Genomic DNA, 23,056 nt, shown 5'->3' on the forward strand with positions numbered 1-23,056 from the left:
ACTTGTTAGTTTCTTTTTATCCACGCAGACACATACAGCTAATACAAGGACCACCATGCATATAATTATCACCTGCTAGTTAATAATGTATAGCTGAAAAAAAAAAAATCATCTTTTGTAAACCGATTCATGAATAATATGTACCTAGTGACAGATCCGTCGCACTATTTTTTTTATGTAATTTTTTATATAAGTTTTTGAGGGACTTATATTATGGTATATTTTAATAATTTGAACTGTTTATTTTTTAGTTCTTCTTACAAATATCATGTCTACAAAAAATTACTCAAATATGAAAATGTATGACCCTTGTATTAAGGGTTTAAGGTTTTTTTTTTATAGAATTGTATTTGTTTATTTTCTTATCTACAAGTGAATGTCTTAATGATTTTGGATTTGTCTATTTTTTTTTGCAATTATATGAATGATGTTTCAAAAGAAAAATAGTTCGGACCGTTAAAATACATAAAGAGTGAGCCCCAAAAAACGTGTGTCAAAAGTTGTGTAAAAAAATGATGTCACACATCTGCCCCATATATATATATATATATATATGAAGTTATGACGATTAGGACTCCCTTTTTTCAGAAGACTAAGTCTTTGTCCGGTGTGTATTTATTATTTATCTGTTTTAATGATGGGTTAAATCCATTTTAAGAAATGCAAGCTAGTGGTAGAGGTTTTTTAATTCAACTAATGGTGGACATCTCAAAAAAAAATGATAGAGAGTTGAGTGCGCTTGTTAGAACTTAGAAATTACAATATCATGAAAATATTGTAAAGAAAAATCAAATTTAATGTACTCATTTAAGTGTGAATTATTATAAAAGAGATATTGTAATCATTGTTCTGAAAATTTCCATTGTTCCAGATTAATTATAAGAGTTTGAAAATTAAGAAATATCGCCTAGATCTGCCTAGACACCCTCACATAGGTCGCAACTTTCATTTAGACTGAAAATATATAATTTTCATTTATTTTTTTAATAAATTGTAAGAGACTTGTTGAATACTTGGATGAATGCTCACTATATATTCGTTCTCCATGTTTCAAATATGATTTAATACTTTATAATCTATGAGTCTTTCAATTTTGCAATTTATGTATCTCAATATAATTATGTATTTTTTTTAAGTATAAATAAATATTTAATTATATGTTATATAATAATTTAATTAAAATTAAAAAAACCAACCTAGACCCTCAACTAGACAACTAAGTACTAAACATTTGTCTGCCGTCCAACTAGAGCTTTTTAGAACCTTGATTATAACAATTATATTGCATGTCATAAGTAGTTGATACATCTGTACACGCGAGTGCCTTCTTAGAGATTCTGTTTCGGTATTCATGTAGTGGGACAAATAATGTTCTTATATTGTTTGTTCACTTTGTGTAGCAAAAAAAAAAATTGAATACTTTGAATATTAAATAAGAAATCTTAACGAAATATTTATGGTATTATTCATTTATATTTTTATTTTGTATATTTTTATTTATTAAAAACTAAAAAATTTAATAATTTTTCGTTAGTTTTTCTTATTAAATTGTCCGTGGCCACGAAACTGTCAATATGAGATCGTAAATTATTGCATCCCGTTTCATGACCAGTGAAATGAAAACCTTGCATGAAACTGGTACTATAAAAATACCAACAGGGATACCATGTTATCTGTGGCATTCGAAGACCCACATTTCGTGGTATTCGACGTACAAGGTGCATCAAGACAACAACATTTTTGTGAATATTTCGTTTTCTGAAAACAACATATTGGTCACGAGTTACGAAAGGGTTATGTCTAGTCGTTGTCACAGTGATGGATACTTTTAGATAAATAATTATTTATTTATGCTTGGTAAGGTTCAATTTTGGTGGCTATGGTCCACTAAATTAATTGTTCGATTTAATAAGGAAGTTTGAGAGGACAGCACTTACCATACACTATACAAGTCCCACTAATCAAATAAATTGCTTTTCATACAAAAGAAAAACGAATGATGATAGTTTGAAAATTTTGAGTTTTAATTATAAAGATAAAAAAAATGGTATAATAAATAGTATCTTGAGTGATTTTTTAGTGTAAAAATATGATTTTTCATTAAAATGAACAGTACCGAAAGATTTTTATTAAAGTTCCCTTCAAAATAATCTATAAGATTCATATAACTATTCATTTTAATTTTTGAGATTTAAGATCAATAAAAATTGTTCATAAGATTATCCATCGTTAATTATTTTGGTCATTTAGTAAAAATATTTCGCTTAATTGAAAAACATCAATTTGAATAGATAGTTTCATTTTAGAAGAGAATTTCATTTTAAAAGAGTTATTTTAATATTTCTCGAACTAAGAACATATTTCAAGAGTAAAATAGGCACAACATCAACGTCTCCAACCTAATAGGACAATAAACTACTAACACATCAAAATGAACATACCTTGTGAAGGATACCAAAGGAGGATGACTCTGAACTGTAAACCAATGGTTTTATATTTTATGTGAGATAAATTAGGGTTTTTTGTGAAAGATATAGAGGAAGAGAGATGGGTGGGTTTTTAAATGTTTGGTTTTTGTGAAAGATATAGGTCAGCCACCACCGCAAGGCTATAAGGATCGTTTTCTTTGCTAGACTAAGGTTTAGGTTCGAGTTTTGTTGTCAGTAATTCTTCTTGGTCAGTTATCTGTAGTAAAATCCAAAAAATGGCTAAAACCCCCGGTAAGTCCTCAAACAAATTTGTTTTATACTCTGACCCTAGGATGGTGTAGCCTCCCCTCCCCTAAACTTTTGATCACCAGAAAAATATATATTTCAACCCTAACAAATGATTGTTTTCCCAACACATACAAAATTTCTCTAGATGGAGAGGAGAAAGAGGATCCAATATTGGGCTGGGTCACTATCATTTTAGTAGATTCTCATCCCACCCAAACCAACTTCCATTAAAAGAAGCCCAAAGACAGAATCTCAACGGGCATATTTTCAAGCTTTCAGATTCTTCGTCTTCGAACCCTCTTGACCGTTGTGTCTTCAGTCCTCTCTCTCTCTCTCTCTCTCTCTCTTCCAAAGTAAAAGTCATCCGAAAGAAGTCAGCTGTAAAAGTCCACCATCATTCATGGGGTGCTTTCCAAAGTGCTTCTCTACTTGTAAGCGCCGAAAGCTCAAAAGTTCAGTCACTGTAACTCCCTTTAAGCACCATGTAAGCCCACAAAGTTTTATTTTTCCTGTGATTTTTTACTGCCATTTCCATTTTGGTACTTTAGATTTTTACCCGTCTGAGAGTAATTTGTCACAGAGCATTGAAGTTGCTGAAGAAGCTCTTCAAATCCAACCTGCTGAAGCTGAACCCACAAAGCTAGAAGAACTTATAAAAGCCATTAAGCACAGCAGAGAATCAGAGTAAGAAATCCATTGTCAAAGCTGGGATCCTGATTTTGTTTCGTTTTTCGGAGAATCCGCTTCGATGGATCTACGGAATTTGTGTTGTTTATAATCTATGTTTGTTCATTGATGTGTGTGATTAGAGAGAAGAGTGAAGAACAATCAAAGAATGGTGATATAAAGAAAGTCGCATTTGATTTGAATGTGGAGGCAAATGATGAAGAAACACACACCAAGGAAGAACTCTCCAATGTATTGGTGGAATGTGATGAGAAGGAGAATGAAGGGGAAACAAGAAAAGGGATCGAACCGAATTCGATTGTATCAAGTGTGGTATCACCATCATCTCATCCGTTGAATCAGAATCACCGTTATGAAAAGTGCAAAAATAGTGAGGTTGAAGATGATGATTGTGCTAATGCTGATGAGTTTGAGAGTAGTAAGCAAATCTTTGTTGAAGAAGAGTCTTCCGAGTCCTTGTTTTCGCTATCGATTGATTCTCGAAAACAAGAAGTTTGTGATGATTCTGGAACAGAAGGGAAGGAGGTAAACAGTCCAATGCCAAAGCAGCAAAATGGAAGAAGAGATTGCAGAAGGCAGAGTTTTCAGGCAGTGTTGACCCCCGTGGAAAATCTTGGTCAATGGAAGGAGGAGGTCAAAGAAAAGTCAACTCCAGCAGAAGTTCCAAAGCAGCAGCACAAAGAGAAGGAGAACATAAACATGGAGGTGGAGGAGGAGCAAGATTTGAAATTACCCTTCAGTCCGGAGCCTGCTTTGAAGCAGTCGAAACTCAGCGCAAGGCCGAGGACAAAGTCGTCTTCTTGCGTCGACACGAGCCTCTCGAGCTGGCTGGTTGAGTCTGAGACCACACCAATGTCAAAAGCTAGTAGCAATAATTCTGTGGGGAACAAGTTTAAAGCACCCGGAAGCCGGGAAGATAGGCCAATCCTGGGAGCTTGGACAGCTGAGAAGCTTAAGCAGCTGTCGGCTTCTTCTACTCCGAAAAGGTCACGAAGCCCGAGTCCGGAGGAAATGCCGATCATGGGAACTGTTGGGAGCTACTGGAATCGGACTGGGCAGGCTCTTCTTGCAGAGGAATGGCCGAACCAATATGGGAAAACAAACAGGTAAGAGATTGAAGTGATCTTTCAGTTTATTCAAGCGATAAATTTCTAATCTGTTCTAAACTACGAGAAGGAGATCTCAACTTTGACGAGAAGGGGAATCAAACTACGAGAAAGTGTCATGGAAGTCCACTCCATCTGTTGTATTATTATCGTACGTATAGTATTCAACAACAAATAATCAAATACAACATTCTTCATTTCCTTTCCCTGATTACTATGAAACCCCCACAGGACGATACAGCATTGATTTGTTTCGAGTATTTCTCACTGCGCAAGCTTATCCAGCATCTCTGCTTCGAAATGGGAAATGAATTATTTCTCCTTTGACGTATCCAGCTGGTTTTTCTACACGTCGTGAAAGAGTCTCCTTATCTGGTCGACGGTAGTAGGCATCAATGTGATCGGACATCTCTTATACTGTGCCAACAACGAGACATAAAAAGATAATCGGTTACATAAGATGCAAAATATTCACAAGACAGTTTTTTCTTCCCCTGATTGGGATATATGCAGACATGTTGATGTACTCGACAGTATGCAAGATGCCGAGATCAACCTATATGCTTAGCTCCAAAGGAGATTTGATCTCTTCTTTTTTGCCATTAACCGTAATCAATTAAAAGTGGGAAGTCCGAGGATAGGCACGTAATAGACTTGCCAACGGATATGGGATGTGTGTTTATCTATTTATAAAGCTAACAGCACCTGGAGAGCCTCACCTGAGAAACATACTTGAAGATGCAGGCATAGCAGAAGACAAACCCAGAAACTGTAATTACAGATGGATTCGCACGCCTCTGTGAGCAGAGAGGACAAAGAGCTCTATCTGGTGGCAGTGGAATCCCCTCTTTGGCAACCTGTTTATAATGATAGGTTAGACTTGATTATTTAAGCAACATGCCAAGACCTTGATCGATTGGAAGTGCCATTACAGTCTAAGAACATGATTACATCTGATTTCTTTGAACTTTACCTGCGGAGGTGGAGGTGGAGGAGGTGGAGGGTATATGGTTGGAGCTGACATTCTCTCTTCAGCAGATTGGTACCACCATTCCATCATCTATAAGTATAATTCAATCCAATTTAAGTTATGATGGCAATCCATGCTAGGGGAAAAAGAAAATGACAAAAAGGATAAAAATGAAAGGTCAAACGTCTGATTCAGCTCGAAATAAAAGCGTAAAAATGGTTTTGAGGTATCGATACTTGTTGACACTAAAAGCAGGATCTTCAAAACTCATATATTCTTTATCCTGTTGTCACTTTGTTCATCTACATTCACGTTTAAAGTGTCCACCTCAATCTCCTTTCTCTTTTTATCCATTTCTCCTCCAGGACATATCCCATTTCTATTCAACCTCCGACTTTCTTACGGTTCTTAGCTATGGTTAGACTAGCCGTCTAGCACTAAAAATATGTGATTATAAAAGATTACGGAAAGAAGTCATACTCAAATTCAAGATTATTTATGCTTTCTCCAGAAACATAAATAACATTGTAGAAGCTAGTAAGGTTAGCCACACTTACTTTAAAAAAGAAAACCGCAGCAATTAACCCAGTCTGTGCATAATCAAGCACAGTGTATGTACCGCTGAGCAACGCTCCTTGTAATGCCTGTAGGTAAATTGTCAGACAAAGAGAACCAGCTCAAGTCAATACAAATATAACTCCTTCCTCATAATTTTTAAATAGTTTTATATAGATTCCTTTTTTCCTCGTGGAGTATCACTAATCAAACCAAATTATATAGCAGACTACTTGCATATGCAAGGCAAATTACTATCTTATGTTTCAAATCAACATGACTAAGAATCAAACTAAACAGATGAAGTTATACCTTCAACCATGGAGGGCCACGAAGTCTCTCACGTTCACGGGTTCTTGTTTTTGAAATTCTAGAAGAAGTATCCATCTACCTTGACACCAAAAAACTGTATTTCAACTACTGAATTATATGTACAGAAAAAAGATGCCATGACTCATGACCAGGTCTACTATCAAAAGTCCTTTTGTCACTCACATAAATATAACATTCACCTGATAAAAGTATAAAGAAACACAAAACCCCCGACTAAATGCACTAAAATAATAAAAAAGATAAATACAAGGGATCCAAAAGAAAACTTTGCCACACTATACCAGTTCTTGCCCTGTAGCACGACAGACATGAATCCCAAGCACATGTAATCCTAAGGAATAGAATCCAGTTGCATCCAACAAGTATAACATCTGGTAAGCGAACGAAAATCCTGCATCATCAATTCTTGGTTAAAATGTATTATCTAACCAGAGGTACGGTGACAGTTAACACAGATAAAGGAGTTACAGTACTTCTCAACAGACATCACCATATAGATTCACCAAGAAGATGTAACATCGCACATTGGAAACACTACACAGAACACTATACATCATGGGGACTGTAGATAAATATCTTCCATTACATTAAAGATTAACGATCACGTCAACATGACCTTTTGTATAAGAAAAAGTATGCAAGTAGTAATCTTCTGAATAAGTATTTATATAATTACACAAATTAAGTTACTTGCTTCAGTTTCTACTATTGTTTTATGCATGGCATGTGTATCCTCACAAATATACGCGAGAAAAGAAAAAATCAGATCTAGAAAAGTTAAATGGTCATTCTTTGCAAATATAGCCCAAGCTAGAAAGATGCACATACCTTCACTACTAGCATGCAGCAATGGGTAGCAAGCACCTATAAATTCCTGGATCTTTGTGGTCAAACGCGTCCTAACTGATACGACCATATCTGAAGTTCCCCGTGAAACAACAACATCTTCTCCTCTATCAATTATGTCAGCATCATCAAAATTTTCATCAACGTGTCCCCATAAACTCGCTTGAAGTCTGGCTTCCCTTTCTCTATTGTAGATTGAATGCAGTTTTGACTTAAAGTAAGGCAACACAACCTGATACATATTGGTTCACAAATCATCACTCCTTCATATAGCTAGAGCTAAAAGAGAAGAAACCGTCATAGCACTAAGTTGAAAAAAATTGGATGATTTCGGATTGATGAAGTTCGAAACGGAAACTTTTAAAATAATCTCACATGTTCCACCATCCTAAAACATTTCCTTCCTTTTGAGCGGTCTATCTATTGCCTCTCAGAAAGAGTATCAGTGCTACAAACGATAAGCAACCTACATGTCTAAAAGTTATAACTTTTTACACCCAGCAATCACCAATCACTCCAGTAAGAATAAATATGTTCCTAAAACTATTTCATCAACCAATGGCGCGACCAAAAACGAAACTTTTCAATCAAATTGATAAACAGAATGAACAAGGAGCAGAGGAGAGACGGTACCAAAAACACAACCGAAAGAAGTCTCTGGCGCTTCTCTAAGCCAGAATGCCGAATTTCATCACCTGGGTTCAGTCGAGGATCATCATTCCTCATAGCTTTTATCTTCACGGCCCTCCTTCTCAACCCGTACAACGATTCCGAAAACGAAGCATCTGCAGCAGAAAACAAACAGGATCCAGAAAACAAAACCAAATTATTAAACAAATTAAGTAACAACAAAACAGAAACAGCCATTGATGGATTCATGAAGATTCTGAATTCCGAAAACGTGCCTGTAGTTCGTAAGCTGTGAGTTTCGAGGACGAGCATGAGCAAGGAGAAGAACTCGTCCTCGTAGTCCAGAACCCTGTGGAGGAAGGGTCTTCGTAAAGCTAATACCTGTGGTTTTATTGAATTAATTCGACATTAATTTAGTTTACAGAAGATAAAAAGATCAAATTTTTTAAGGCTCCCAAAAAACCCCCAGGGAGGAAGAATCAATCGAATTTCAGAGAAAGGAAGAAATGAACTTACGCCGATGGAATAGGTGAGGGCGGCGCGGAGACTGGCAGGGAGCTGCTGAGCCGCCGCCATCTCGAAGAAGGTGGGGCGAGTCCCTTGGCCTCCCACCTGAAACAACATCTTCTTCCTTCTCTCTCTCCTTGGTGTTTTCTGAGCTTTGATTTGCTGGGATGTTGCTGCAGAGGAGGAGGAGGAACTGAGTAAAACACTTTGCTTTCGCTTTGGAAACTTGACGGTTTGGAAGGTACGAATTTCACCACCACATCCAACCACAAAAGCATGCCAATGCCATTCAATTATCAGTTTATGCTTTTTTCTATTCTTTTTTCTTTGTGGGAAAAATTGGGAAAGGGATCAACTCCGGATCCCTTCCACCAAATTCATCCCATCAATCAATTCGGACATTTGAAATTTAATCTAACGGTTAAAAACAATGACCTCTTTAAAATTTATAATAACTTTAACCGTTAGGTCAAATTTCAAAGGTCCGTATTGATTGATATTATGTATTTGGTGGAAGAGATCCGAAGATAATCCCTTTCCAAAAAGCAAAAGAAAAATCTTGGTAATGTAGGCTTCGTTTGGATGTGCTTTTAAAATGGCTGAAAGCACTTTTAGAGAAAATATTTTTAGGTTCCAAAAGCACTTTTAAATGTTTTCTACAAGAAGCATCAGTTATGTATTTCTTCCAGTAAGCAATTTAAGTGATTTTTCAGGATTTACTTGCATTTTTACTAAGGATTGGTTCCAAAAACATTTTCATCAAAAGGACTTTCAGTCATTTTAAAACCACATCCAAACAAATTCGTATTGCATTCCGATTTCAAAATACGGTAAAAATCGATATGTGACAGTTAAAAGTAGCGCTACATGATACATCAACGAAGACACATACACAATATACGTCAAATACGAAAACAAAATTAAAATAAAAGTAAGCTAACCCTACTCTCGACTACATTGCACACATCAGCTACATCGCTTGGAATCCTCCTTTATAACCACTACAATCTACATGCATTTATATGTATGCATATGCATCAATCAGTGAGGAAGACGAAACCCTACACTTGGGATCTACGTTTTTCGAGGGGCCAGACTGGTCGATATCCATCCGGTGGCCGTCCAGCGGTTTCAACTTATTCTCTTGCTGTTGCTGCTCGCAGCAGACACCGTCTGCGTTATTCGTCGTCGGTAGCTTGCACTTGTTCCATTATCATCATCAATGGCTCACACAATAACAAATTTTTCATTGTGATCGGGACACGGATAGTATACCACGTGTTTTAATATAAGTGGTGAAATTTTTTATTTTTTAAGTATTAACTTTTTAATACACATATCTCACAATTTGTGTAATAACATGTAGACATGTGGTATGCTATCTCGTGTTCCGATCATATTGAAAAATCTCTCTCACTCCTTCCCGTCCTTCATCATTTGAGTGGCTGTGATCTGCATGCAAAAATATAGCACATCTTTCATTTTTTAAGCCTTTGCTCTATTGAAATAAATGTGGATAAAAATGGCCATTGGATATGTTTTCGGCTGTGATCAAAACGCTGAGATTAGAAGTAAAAGGAATAGTGCTGAACTTCGTCCTTTCTCAAAGGGAAATTTTATTTGAACATATGTAACTTCTTTCTACACTCAACTTAAATTTTGAATTGTTAATTGTCTATTTTACCCTATTGCATAATTACTATTAAGTACAAAATGAAATTAATAATAAAACTCAAATTTATCAATAAACCCACACACTATAATTAAATTCTACCATCACTTCTTGTTTATCCTACATTTATACCGATTAAAACCCTAATAGCTCTTGTAGAGAAAAACAAGTTTTTTTTTATTGATGGATGGTGATTGAAGTTTTGAATCCTCCAACTAAGGTATGACTCAATTTATGAATATTTTGTTTGTTTGATTTCAATTTTTTAAAAGTTTAAAAGATGAGTATTTGGGTTTCAATTTTTTTTCATCAATCCTGCATTGTTTGTTAAACTTTCTGCAAACTTTGGATTCCGGTGTTTGTCTGCACCCTAAAACACCAAAACGACTTGAACTGTTTGTGTTTGCCCCAAAACTTTCTGCAACACTTTGGGTTCTGGTGTCTATTTGCACCCCAAAACAGTTTGGATTCCGGTGTCTGACAAGGAACTCCTTTTTATTGTTTTTCTCTGCCGATGTCTATCTACACCCCAAAACACCATTTGGCATCAATGTAACTATTTCCTATTGTGCCACCTATCACTTTGTTTACAAGTAATATGCCTTTTAGTACAGACTTGTAGACTTGCAGAATTGCAGAATTGCAAGGACCTTAACACATTAACACTTCATATTTTTAATCGACTTAAATCTTACATGTGGTGAGATCAGGCCCCTACTATAAATTATATTCTTCTAGTAAAAAAATGAAAAATATACAAAAATTCTAGTTGAGAGCTTGTTTCAACATGTTACTTCTATTGATGAAATTTTATATTTTTCGAGTAAATATATGAAAACTCCATCCTCACCGTGATTAGATAATTCAAGCTTAGAGCTTATATGTTTAAAAACTTTATTAACTTTGTCCTTCATGGCCACTTATTAATACGGTTTTGACATTTATTTTTTTAGCAACAAGAATTCGATGATGCCTCTGATCGAGGCAAAGAGGTTGGACAAGAGTGTGTAGTGGATTATACTGATCAATTTACAAATCATGAGATAATCATTTATTTTCAGTGTTGTTGACGTGTTAGTTAATTTTAGAATTTTACTTCTAAATAGATAGGTGTTATATGCAGATATTCAAAGGAAAAGATGCGTTGATTAGGTGGGTTCATGAACAAGGAAAGCTGAATAATATGGTAATTGTTATTTAAGGGTGTGATTTAGGAGGTGAAGGTAAGCTTGTGAGTCACCCTCGACTAACACTTGCTTGTGAAAGAAACGGTACATATCCGCCATACAAGTGTGTTGTAGCATATGGTCAAAGGTCAGATGAGATTGGTCACACAAAAAAAACAATCTAGGAGTTCTGGTACGAAAAAATGTGATGTCCATTATTGTTGAAAGGTGTGAATATTGATGATGAGGACGATTGGACATTGAAAATAGTATGTGGAGTGCATAATCATCTTGCTTCAGTGTATCTTGAAGGACATTCTTTTGCGAGGTGACTTTCTAAAGAGAAGAACGAATTGTTGGTGGATATATCTAAGAGTTTGGTGAGGCCCAAAGATATCTTGGTCTCTATCAAAGACAGAGATGCACAAAAATGTATCAACTATAAGAACAATATATAATGCTAGGTACCGAAGTAGGATGAAAGAATTTTCCGGGAGAACACAGATGCAACAATTGCTTTATAAGTTGTCAGAGCACAAGTATGTTGAGTGGCACAGGAGTTGTGTGATTGACCTTTTATGGGCTCACCCTATTAATGTTGAGATATTATGAGCATTCTCACATGTACTTATCATGGATTGCACATATAAGACTAACAGGTACCGTTTTTCACTTTTACAAATTGTGGGTGTGACATTCACTAATATGACATTCTCAGTTGCTTTTGTGTATATGGAGGCTGATAAAGAAGACAATTACACTTGGGGTTTGACTAGATTAAAGACATTGCTTCATGACTATTGTTTTCCTGGGGTTATTGCCACCGATCAAGATTTAGCACTTTTGAATTTCATCAAGTCTATATTTCCTAGTGCGCAACATTTATTGTGTATATGACATATTAACAAAAAAGTGATGTCAAAGTGCAAGAAAATGTTTGAGTCAAATAAGCAATGGAATAAATTTAATAGAGATTGGAACTGCCTTGTGAGTTCGGAAACAGAATGAGTGTCAGCGTTCTTTGCAAGAAATGAAATCTAAGTTCAGTAATTATAATGATGCTCTTGAGTACATACGAAACAATTGGTTAATTCCATATAAGGATAAATTCGTAGGCAGTTGGACAGATAATTGTATGCATCTTGGTACTACAACCTCCAACGGGTATATTTCTCCTTACTTTTAAAATTCTATATATGGTTTATGATTACTCACATATTGTTGTAAACATGGCAGAAAGTGCACATGCAAAGTTGAAGCGACAACTTCGCTCTAGTCAACTTAACTTTGAGACATTGTGGGTACATATACACTCCTTATTGGAGTTGTATCATACAGAGGTTAAAGCATCTTTTGAAAAAAGTCGATGTTTTGTTCAACTCAAATTCAAGAAACCTGAGTTGCAACGACTAGTAGGTTTTGTTTCTATCCATGCCTTGAACTTAATTGTCTGTGAGTCCAAAAGGTAGTTTGGGTTTGCCTTGCATTTACGAAATGATTATTTAGCCTTTTAAACTATATTGTATTTCAAGGTGACTTAAATTATATTGTATTCCTTTTTAATAACAGGTTGGAAAAATAAAGGGTGATTGTTGTATCTTGTGGTTGCACCATTTGCCAAACTCATCAGTTGCCGTGTGCACATGAGATTGCATAATATAGAAGGTTTGGTAAGTCGATCCCACTTGACGCTCTTTATCCACATTGGAGAAAATTAGATTTTATCAATATGCCAAATGGTAGTGAACAACTAATTCCTCCGGAAAAGTCACGGGTGGAAAGATTTAATAGGTGGTATGAAGAAAAAGATGATGATAAGAAACGAGAGCTCGAGATAAAAATTGAAGAGCTAATGAACCCAGGTATGACTTCACTTAATGCTCCAAAAGAAAAGATTAAGATAAAAAGACGACCATGCAAAGTTGACAGTTCTACCATGTGGCACAAAAAGAGTCAAATGAGCAGTGATATTAGAGTGAACAACTTGTACTCAAAATACCAGGGGTGTGTTGATCAAATTAAGCAACTTTGAGGGTTAGAGAATGTAGCCACTAATGATGTTCTGGCTCTTGAAGATGATTAAAAATGTTTTGATAGATATGTTGAAATTTCCTTTTCTTTAGTTTATTTTCTATCATGTTTTAAGTTTAGAACTCACAGTGGAAAAATTCGTAATGTAAAAATATGAACTAGTTACAACAATCTTCCTGTAATTCTTTGAATCAAGACAAGCAAGTTTAACTACTTACTGTTGGAAAAGTTGATAATTGGTTTCTTTTAATTGCAAGGTCTTAGGTTTTTTAAATCTCAGTGTTTTCCATGTTGTCAAATATCTATGCCTCGTAATTGGAAAAATTTCAAGGATAATTGTTTGATTTGTTGCTTATGCGCATCAGCAGAAAGAAAAAAAAGGCAAATGTGTGGGTTTGGTACAGAAAGATAAAAAGTAGCCATGAAAATGCTAGTGGGAAGAAGGGGGTGGGGCAAGGACGCCATTTTGAACAGGAAAAAAAAAAACAATTAGATATGTTATTTATAAAGGGAATGAGTTTAAAGATAATTTATCATTTTGAATTGGGTTTGAGATGATAGTTTAGGTAATAAATTTGGGTTTAAAGAGATATTAGTTCTTTAATAAAAAACAATATGGGTGAAAATAGTAAGTTGAGTGTAGAAAGAGGTTACATGGGTTGAAATAAAATTTTCTTTTCCTTTATTGATTTTTAATAGCCTTTTGATTTGGCCGAAGGTTTAAGGTTGTATGATTAGGACTTTGGCACACCAATAGTGGGGCCATCACTGATATATAAAGTAATGCTAGTTGAGAAATGCTCTGGGCTCTCAAAAGTAAAACTTTCTAGAACTTCGTAACTTAATGTCAATTTTTTTACTAATATTATAAAAAATTATGTCAAAAATATAAGGTTGCAGAAAGTCTTACTTTTAGCTAAGAGAATCTCCTAAGTATTTCTCATGCTAGTTTAATTGGAGTCTGCTGCTATAGTGCATATTCTCATGACAACAAGAGTTTCGTAATTCAGATTCTGTATTGTGTTCTTTCGATGTTAAATAGGAAAATAGAATGCAATGCAATTATTTGAAGTCCAGGACTCCAGGAAATGGGAAAAACTTGTTTGGGGCTCGGTTTGCTACTGGACTTTGCTTAGTGTCAGTGCAAGTCCACAAATGAAGTTCTTTCCTTTCCAACTGGTTTCCTAATTGTTCTTATTTCACGACAATACATTTCTATCGAAAACAGAAGAAAAGATTGCTTTGATCTGCCGCATCAAATTACCTAGGTCGTACCGTCGATGACTGAGGTGGTATTCTGAACACGATTGGCAGCCTTCGTTGCCTGAAATGAGGAACTGTATTAAACATGGACAAAATGCTATTAGCAAGGTGAAACGAAGGACATGTCCTGAACTTACCTCTTTATTCCAATCAGTGCGTAAATTTACCACCACAAGTGCTGTTAGTTGAACAACAAGTCCACAAATGATTCCCATCCAAAGCCCCTATACACACAAATTTAAACTTCAATGGCTGATACATACATACATATATATATACACACACAAACACACAGAGAGAGAGAGAGAGAGAGAGAGAGAGAGACTCACCATACCTCCAATATGGAGGACGAAGGCGAAAACCACAGCAGTAGGAATTCCCACAGCATAATAAGCAATAAAATTTATGGCTACACAAAGATTCTGCCATCCACAGCCTCTGGCAGCCCCTGCATACCCAATTATTAATTCTTTTTAGCTGCGAAATGAGAATTTTGAAAAGAAATAAAGCACTTAAAATATGTTAAGTTTCAAACTTCATGAAGCCATTGGATTCAGTAATTGCTAGAACCTGAAAGCACACATTGGAATCCATCCAAGAAGTCGGAAACTGCAAGCAGTAGCATCATTTTAGCAACATATTTGATCACTTGATGCTCATTGCTGTAGAGCTTTCCCCAAACATGGCGTATCAAAACCGTTGCTATTGCGATTGCAGCACCCTGTAATAAAGCCATCACAGTCATGACTCGTAGAGCTAATTTTGCGCCTTGTGGTCGTCCAGCACCCAATTCATTTGACACTCTTGTGCTGTTACGATAACAGGAAAATATTATTCTCAATTTCTCAGATTAGAAGATAAATACAAGTACAAGATTGAATGTTGATATGCTGTTAGAAATCACATGAATCACCGACCTTATTGCGCTGCCAAGGCCAACTGATATCGTATAAACCATCCAACATGTGTTTAGGCTGCAAAGACAACAACAAAATCAGAAACTATTCAAATTTACTTACGAGTGAACGAATAATAGTTCTCTATAGTTTTCTACATTCTGTACCTTATTGATAACACAGATGTTTCTAGTTTTGGGTTCGGGAGAAGACCGGATAAGAGAACAACCATTTCGAAACACCAATATTCGAGGCTGCAATTCGAAAGCGTGTATATAGTCAGTGATTCAAATAGAAAAAAAAAAAAGATCCAACATTTCTGGTACACATGACAATTTTGATGTTTTGTACTATCTGTTAAGCAGAAAATGAAACGTACCATAGCATTACAGCTGAAGAAATGGCAAGTTTGACAAAGCTGAAAATGTCATGCAATGCCTGTTTCGAAAATCCAGTCCAAGTTTTCTTGCAGGCGGGCGAGAACAGCACATAACTTGCCACTAACACCACGTTAAGCCAATGCGAAATGCTAATTGCCAACGCGGCACCTTTGTTTCGCAGTCCAGATTTAAAAATAAGTCCCCAACAAACCGCAATGTGGAGAAAAGCTGTGACTCCAGAGGTGATCATCATTGGAAACACATTGTTTTGCGTCTGTAAAAATCTGTTGAGGCATTGGAGGAGGCTGAAGGCGAACAGACTCGGAATCATCCAGCGGTTGAAGGTTCCTGCCTCGGCAGATATCTCGTGGTCTTGGTGAAGAGCCATGAGAATGTCGCTTGTGTAGAACCAGATGAGTGACAAGGGAATGCTTACTGCTAATAATATTAGCATTGCTTTTTGCATGTGGACTCCAAGCATGCGGTACTGTTTGGCTCCGTAGGCTTGCCCACATAGTGTTTCCAATGCACTTCCCATTCCCAACTGCGAGACATGTTTGATAATTTTTTACTGGCCTCTAATAAAATGCTTACTGCAAAAGCACCCGTGTATGACCGAAAGTGTTTCCTAAAAAACATGCTTACTGCAAAAGCACCCGTATATGACCAAAAGTGTTTCCTAAAAAACATTTCTAAATGAGCCCCTAAAGAATTAAATCATATTCATGTTTTTATTCTAATGAGAGTCGAATACAGTAACAGTCCAATGCAATAACAAATAGATCAAACTAGACTTGGACAATACAATACTTTTTATTATCCATCGTAACCAACATGAGGACTTTCATGCAACGGGAACGTCACATTGGCGCCGTGACAAATGGAGAAAAGCTTAAACACCGCCACTTACCAAAAGAAAATTTGAACAAAATGTTGAAGAGAAAGTCACTTACCAAGACACTGAATCCAGTGACATTAGCAAAGGAAGAGGCCATGGAAGCACTAGAAAGTTCCAACTCTCCGAGATGGCCGACAAACATGACTGCTGTGATGTTGGAAGCTAACCAGCTCCTAGAGTCGGGGAGTCGAAGGCAGCAAGATACTCCCGAGCAAAAGGATGTCATCTGCATCGAAGAAGAAGAAAGAAAATGAAGGGTTCTAGTCTCCAACGGCTAGTTTTGTTTTTAAATGTTTGTGTAAGTGTGTGAGTGACAAGTGTACACTCCAGATTAAATCATTTAACCCCAAAATGAAGGGTTAGGATGTAATCTGGAGTAGTAAGGCTTAATGGTTGTTAAAGCCTCTTGTCAATCACCTTTTGTAGAAGTATGGGTGATGGAAATGCACCATACTCTTGTGTAAAAATCACTCTACTTATTCAATTAAGTCTGCTGCATTATTTGCATAGCAGAAACCAATCTCCAAGTTCCTTTCTTTTTCAATTTCTCTACTATCCTACCCAAGAAACCGATTCAAACACTCAATCAAAAACATAAAACAAACAAACTTTATCATGGCCTCAGAGCTTTGTTATTGATCTTACAACTTTCGGGGCGTAATCTGTGCAAGATAAGATCTTTGGGAGCACCAACGTAGTGTCTTCTATAACAATAATCAACAAACAATTCTGGAAATGAAAGGATCCAGCAGTAGCAGTGAGCTAAAAGCTCCAGTCTTTGATGGGGAGAATTATGATTTTTGGAGAATAAGAATGACAACCATTTTCAAATCCTATGATCTATGGGATATGGTTCAACATGGGTATGAACTACCTGAGATGGAGATCGATGCTCTAGAGGAGGATCTCACAGAAACACAACTCAAAACACTGAAGCAGAATCGGATGGAGGATGCTAGAGCACTTGGAATCATTCAAGGTGCTGTCTCAGACACCATTTTTCCGAGGATAGCAAATGAAGAGACTGCAAAGGGAGCTTGGGAAGTTTTACAGCAAGAATACAGAGGAGACACCAAAGTTAGAAAGGTAAAACTTCAGTCCCTTAGAAGAGATTTTGAGTATACAAGAATGAGGGAAAATGAGCTGTTAAAAGACTACTTCACTAGGCTGTTTGATGTTGTAAACAAGATGAAAACATATGGTGAGGAACTGCCTAATGAAAGAATTGTCCAAAAACTGTTGATTAGTTTGACTAAACCCTATGATTCAATAGTGAGTGTTATAGAAGAAACCAAAGACACTGAAACTCTCAGTGTACAAGAGGTGATGGCATCCTTAAGAGCTTTTGATCAAAGGCTCGAGAGGCATGCTGACTCTGCACCTGAGAAAGCCTTTCAAACACTCAATGTTGGATCTAGTAGTCAAGCCAGTGCAAGCAATCAGAAACCACAGTGGAAGGGCAAAAGCAAGAAATGGGAAGGAAAAGGGTATCACAACTCAAGACCTAACCAAGGCAGCAACACCAATGTAGGTCCAAGAACCAAGCAGCAATGTAAGCACTGTGATAAATTCCACCTTGGAGAGTGTTGGTTCAAGGACAAGCCTAGATGCCACAAATGCAACAGGTTTGGGCACATTATGAAGGACTGCAGATCAAAGAATGTGCAACAAGTAAACTGTGCAAATCAAGTGGAAGAAGAAGCAAATGTGTTCTGTGCTTTCAATGCAAAAATGGAGAGAAACAATGAAGTGTGGTACATTGACAGTGGCTGCAGCAACCACATGACTGCACATGAGTCTTTACTTATTGACATCGACACAAACTTCACTGGAAAAGTGAAAATGGGTGATGGAAACATTGTCAAAGCCACTGGAAGAGGAACTCTGGTTATCAACACCAAGAAAGGAAGAAGATGTATAAGGGAGGTGATGCTAGTGCCTGGATTGGATGAGAATCTACTTAGTGTGGGTCAAATGATGGAGCATGGCTATTTCCTACTCTTTGGGGGAACTGTGGTTGAGATCTATGATGACAGATCCCTATCAAACTTGGTGACCAAAGTGGAAGTGAAAAACAGAAGCTTTCCACTTGTACTGAAGTACTTAGAAGAAATGGCAAAGAAAGCAAGTGTGACAAGTTCTATGAAACTATGGCACAAGAGACTTGGTCATTTAAACATGACAAGCTTACAAAATCTGCAAAAGGATGAAATGGTGCAAGGTATACCAAAAATGGATCAATGCAATGAAATCTGTGAAGGGTGTGTGTTTGGCAAGCATCACAGAGATTCATTTGAAGCTGGAAAGGCTTGGAGGGCAACAAAGCCACTCGAATTGATTCACTCAGATGTGTGTGGACCAATGAGAACAACAACAATCAGTGGAAACAGGTATTTCCTAACCTTCATTGATGATTATTCACGGATGTGTTGGGTGTATTTCATGAGGTTCAAGTCTGAGGTATTCACAATATTCAAGAAGTTTAAGGCAATGGTGGAATTGCAAAGTGGATACCAAATCAAAAGACTAAGAAGTGATAGGGGTGGTGAGTACACCTCACATGAGTTCAATGTATTCTGTGAAGATGTAGGGTTGGAGAAGCAACTCACTGTGGCATATTCACCACAACAGAATGGGATTGCAGAAAGGAAGAATAGGACAATAGTCGAAATGGCTAAGTCTATGATGCATGAGAAGAACATGCCTTATAAATTTTGGGGTGAAGCTGTGAACACCTCAGTGTATCTATTGAATAGGTGTCCTACTAAGGCATTGGAGAAGAAGACTCCATTTGAAGTGTTCAGTGGAAGGAAGCCTTCTGTGAAGCATCTGAGAGTGTTTGGCTCAGTATGCTACAATCTCATCCCTCATCAACTAAGGCACAAGTTGGAGAAATCAAGTAACAAGGGTGTTTTTGTAGGCTATGGTACCAGTGAGAAAGGATACAGAGTTTATAATGTATTGACTCAAAAGATAATCCTATCAAGGGATGTTATCTTTGATGAAGACTCAATGTGGAACTGGGATACAATGGTAGAGGAAAAGGACAGTGTCTCTCTACAAATTGACCTAAACAAAAGGCAAACAAGGGAGCCTATAGAGACCTCAGTTCAAGAAGAAGTCACAGATAATGGTGACATACAAGGGACCCCACAGCAAGCTACTATGAGTCCACAATCAAGTCAATCACAGACAACAACTCCTAGTTCAACTCCAGTAAGATTGAGAAATCTGGATGAGATTTATGCTACATGTAATTACTGTGTAGTAGAACCAGAAACGTATGAAGAAGCTGAGAAAGACATAGCTTGGAAGAAAGCAATGAAGGAAGAGCTTGAAATGATAGAAAAGAATGACACTTGGGAACTTGTAAATCGACCAAGTGAGAAGCCTGTGATTGGTGTAAAATGGGTGTACAAAGTGAAGCTAAATCTAGATGGTTCTGTGCAAAAGAACAAGGCCAGGTTAGTGGCCAAAGGTTACTCACAGAAACCTGGTGTAGACTTCAATGAAACCTTTGCTCCAGTAGCAAGGTTAGACACCATAAGGACCTTGATAGCACTAGCAGCCAAGAAGGGTTGGAAGCTGCATCAATTGGATGTTAAATCTGCATTTCTAAATGGAGTGCTAGAGGAGGAAGTGTTTGTGGAACAACCTCAAGGGTTCACAAATCAAGAGTTTCCAGAAAAAGTGTACAAGTTAAGGAAGGCTCTTTATGGCCTAAAACAAGCTCCAAGAGCTTGGTACAGTGAGATTGATTCATATTTCATTGAGAAAGGATTTCAGAAAAGTCCTAGTGAAGCTACACTCTACACCAAGACAGAAAGCAACAACAAGACACTCATTGTCTCAATCTATGTGGATGATGTTGTCTACACTGGAAATGATGCTGCAATGATGGAAGAGTTCAAGGAAGAAATGATGAAGAGGTACGAGATGACTGACCTAGGCCTCTTGCATCATTTTCTTGGCATTGGGGTAATTCAAAAAGCAAGTAGCATCTTTATTCATCAAAAGAAGTATGCTGAAACTTTGCTTGAAAAGTTTGGTTTGAAGGGTTGCAAACCAGTTTCTACACCCTTAATTGCAAATGAGAAGCTCAAGAAGGAGGATGGAAGTGAACCTGCAGATGCTAGTCTCTATAAAAGCATTGTTGGCAGTCTATTGTATCTAACTGCAACAAGGCCAGATCTGATGTTCTCAGCAAGCCTACTTTCTAGGTTTATGCAGAATCCTAGCAAGATACATATGGGCACAGCTAAGAGAGTACTAAGATATGTACAAGGAACTCTTGATTATGGGATCAAATATGAGATGGGAAAGTCATCTATTCTAATTGGATTCTGTGATAGTGACTGGGGTGGCAGTGAGGATGATAGTAGAAGCACATCGGGCTATGCTTTCACTTTCGGATCAGGGGTTTTTTCATGGGCCTCTGTGAAGCAACAAAGTGTTGCACTGTCCACAGCCGAGGCAGAGTATGTGAGTGCATCAGAAGCTACATCTCAAGCTATTTGGCTAAGGTTCATACTTAAAGATTTTGGCGAATTGCAAGTTGAAGCCACACCACTTCTGTGTGACAACACCTCTGCAATTGCCATGACTAAAAACCCAGTATTTCATCAGAGAACAAAACACATCAAGAGAAGATATCATTTCATCAGAGAAGCATTGCAAGACAACACAATCAAGCTAATCTATTGCAGCACAGAAGATCAGATCGCAGACATATTCACAAAAGCACTACCGAAGGAGAGATTCAATTACCTGAGGGGTTTGCTCGGATTGACTCCCAGAAGCAGTTTAGAAGGGAGTGTTGGAAGCTAACCAGCTCCTGGAGTCGGGGAGTCGAAGGCAGCAAGATACTCCCGAGCAAAAGGATGTCATCTGCATCGAAGAAGAAGAAAGAAAATGAAGGGTTCTAGTCTCCAACGGCTAGTTTTGTTTTTAAATGTTTGTGTAAGTGTGTGAGTGACAAGTGTACACTCCAGATTAAATCATTTAACCCCAAAATGAAGGGTTAGGATGTAATCTGGAGTAGTAAGGCTTAATGGTTGTTAAAGCCTCTTGTCAATCACCTTTTGTAGAAGTATGGGTGATGGAAATGCACCATACTCTTGTGTAAAAATCACTCTACTTATTCAATTAAGTCTGCTGCATTATTTGCATAGCAGAAACCAATCTCCAAGTTCCTTTCTTTTTCAATTTCTCTACTATCCTACCCAAGAAACCGATTCAAACACTCAATCAAAAACATAAAACAAACAAACTTTATCATGTGACCTGTAAGCTGTACTGCAACAAGCTCACTGCAATCAGAGGACCCGCCAGCCACAGTTGCAACTTCGCTTCTTGAATTACAAGCCATCTTTTAGAAACCGGCACGTTCGGCGATATATCGGAATTTTGAGGCGTTGGCATTGGAAAAAGGGGTGACTATTTCTTCAGATGTATCGGTCGCCAAAAGAGAGTTAAATTTCGGAAATTCTGGAAAAAAATTTTACCTAGCGTCGGAATGAGTCTGGGTTGCAGAGCCTCGCGAAGAACGACGTGAAAATTGAAACCCTTCTGTTGCGTTTTTCCTTCTCTTTTGACACGTGGCATAATCTACACCCTCCACTACAATCCTATTATAATTTGTATTCTTCTATTATAATTTACACCCTCCACTACAATCCTATTATAATTTGTATTCTTCTATGTATATTATGGCACAAGATGAAAGCACTGCAGTAAAGATTCTTGAACAAGTCCCCTGGGCTGTCATGAAGCGGAATTTCTGTCAAGAGATGGCCGCCTGAGCTTGCACTTGAGGAGATCCAGATGGAGCTGGTCCCCTTCTGGGTATAAATATGGGGTGTTCCGCTATACCTGAGTACGGATACAATGTTCGACGCCTGGCTAAGGAGATTGTTGAGTTCGTTGAGCTAGAAGACACCTCCAAGGCGCGTGGGTTCTTACGAGTGACAGTCACTGTTAATACCCAAAACCCATTGACGACGGGATGCTGGTGATAGAGATTTTACCACTAGCAAACATTTAAAAATACTAATAAGATAATTGTAGTGTAACAGTTTAAGTAAGGTCGTTCTTCATAGGGATTGAATGAATAATTTATGTAAAAACCAAATCTTAATTAATTTTTTGAAACAAGATTTTGGAAAAGATTGTTTTTATGACCTAAAATATTAAAAAAGAAATTTAATTAAAAACAATTAAAAATTGGAAAAGTAAAGAAAATAAAAGAAAATAGTTTTGAAAATAATTTTAAGCACTAGGATTCTGCCGTCATCATTAACAATCCTATGTAATTTTACCAATTACTTCTAAATTTCTACATACATGCTTTGAAGGTTAGGTTTTCTTAATACATATTTTCCTCGTGATGTTTAAGCGAAA

The 23,056-nt window shown here is 37.1% G+C and overlaps 3 protein-coding genes across 5 annotated transcripts; 1 reads left to right on the top strand and 2 right to left on the bottom strand.

The window, feature by feature from the left end:
• Positions 1-2,974: 2,974 nt before the first annotated feature.
• Positions 2,975-4,707, top strand: LOC103434345 (uncharacterized). The gene is made up of 3 exons (XM_070820075.1): positions 2,975-3,201; positions 3,298-3,401; positions 3,527-4,707. The coding sequence occupies exons 1-3, from the start codon at positions 3,118-3,120 to the stop codon at positions 4,512-4,514; spliced, it is 1,176 nt and encodes a 391-aa protein (XP_070676176.1). The 5' UTR covers positions 2,975-3,117; the 3' UTR covers positions 4,515-4,707.
• On the bottom strand, positions 4,615-8,645 carry LOC103434214 (peroxisome biogenesis protein 12). The gene is made up of 10 exons (XM_008372529.4): positions 8,361-8,645; positions 8,120-8,225; positions 7,848-7,999; positions 7,197-7,446; positions 6,650-6,759; positions 6,348-6,422; positions 6,038-6,124; positions 5,484-5,570; positions 5,230-5,367; positions 4,615-4,927 (listed from the first exon to the last, which is right to left on the bottom strand). Exons 1-10 carry the CDS (start codon positions 8,466-8,468, stop codon positions 4,856-4,858), a joined length of 1,185 nt encoding a protein of 394 aa, XP_008370751.3. The 5' UTR covers positions 8,469-8,645; the 3' UTR covers positions 4,615-4,855.
• A 5,574-nt stretch (positions 8,646-14,219) lies between these two features.
• On the bottom strand, positions 14,220-21,565 carry LOC103419566 (protein DETOXIFICATION 16-like). Of its 3 annotated transcripts, XM_070820897.1 has the most exons (9): positions 21,425-21,565; positions 16,713-16,883; positions 15,759-16,303; positions 15,547-15,633; positions 15,401-15,457; positions 15,054-15,292; positions 14,813-14,931; positions 14,621-14,707; positions 14,220-14,544 (listed from the first exon to the last, which is right to left on the bottom strand). In XM_070820897.1, exons 2-9 carry the CDS (start codon positions 16,881-16,883, stop codon positions 14,485-14,487), a joined length of 1,365 nt encoding a protein of 454 aa, XP_070676998.1. In that variant the 5' UTR covers positions 21,425-21,565; the 3' UTR covers positions 14,220-14,484. The 3 variants fall into 3 exon arrangements, with proteins under 3 accessions (XP_070676998.1, XP_070676997.1, XP_070676999.1); XM_070820896.1 differs by lacking the exon at positions 21,425-21,565 and having other exon boundaries at positions 16,713-17,171; XM_070820898.1 differs by lacking the exon at positions 21,425-21,565 and having other exon boundaries at positions 14,288-14,544; positions 14,818-14,931; positions 16,713-17,171.
• Positions 21,566-23,056: the final 1,491 nt, after the last annotated feature.

This window comes from Malus domestica, chromosome 04, assembly GCF_042453785.1.
Source record: "Malus domestica chromosome 04, GDT2T_hap1".
Taxonomy (NCBI): domain Eukaryota; kingdom Viridiplantae; phylum Streptophyta; class Magnoliopsida; order Rosales; family Rosaceae; genus Malus; species Malus domestica.

Bases quoted from the DNA above. Each gene is read 5' to 3' on its own strand.
- LOC103434345 (XM_070820075.1), top strand. From the start codon at position 3,118: ATGGGGTGCTTTCCAAAGTGCTTCTCTACTTGTAAGCGCCGAAAGCTC. The intron at 3,202-3,297 runs GTAAGCCCACAA...AATTTGTCACAG, and splicing joins TAACTCCCTTTAAGCACCAT to AGCATTGAAGTTGCTGAAGA. The intron at 3,402-3,526 runs GTAAGAAATCCA...GTGTGTGATTAG, and splicing joins AAGCACAGCAGAGAATCAGA to AGAGAAGAGTGAAGAACAAT.
- LOC103434214 (XM_008372529.4), bottom strand. From the start codon at position 8,468: ATGTTGTTTCAGGTGGGAGGCCAAGGGACTCGCCCCACCTTCTTCGAG. The intron at 7,447-7,847 runs GTACCGTCTCTC...AATATGTATCAG, and splicing joins TTCTTTCGGTTGTGTTTTTG to GTTGTGTTGCCTTACTTTAA. The intron at 4,928-5,229 runs GTGAGGCTCTCC...TTGTTGGCACAG, and splicing joins TCTTCAAGTATGTTTCTCAG to TATAAGAGATGTCCGATCAC.
- LOC103419566 (XM_070820896.1), bottom strand. From the start codon at position 16,889: ATGCAGATGACATCCTTTTGCTCGGGAGTATCTTGCTGCCTTCGACTC. The intron at 16,304-16,712 runs GTAAGTGACTTT...CATGTCTCGCAG, and splicing joins TCACTGGATTCAGTGTCTTG to TTGGGAATGGGAAGTGCATT. The intron at 14,545-14,620 runs GTAAGTTCAGGA...TCCTCATTTCAG, and splicing joins GCACTGATTGGAATAAAGAG to GCAACGAAGGCTGCCAATCG.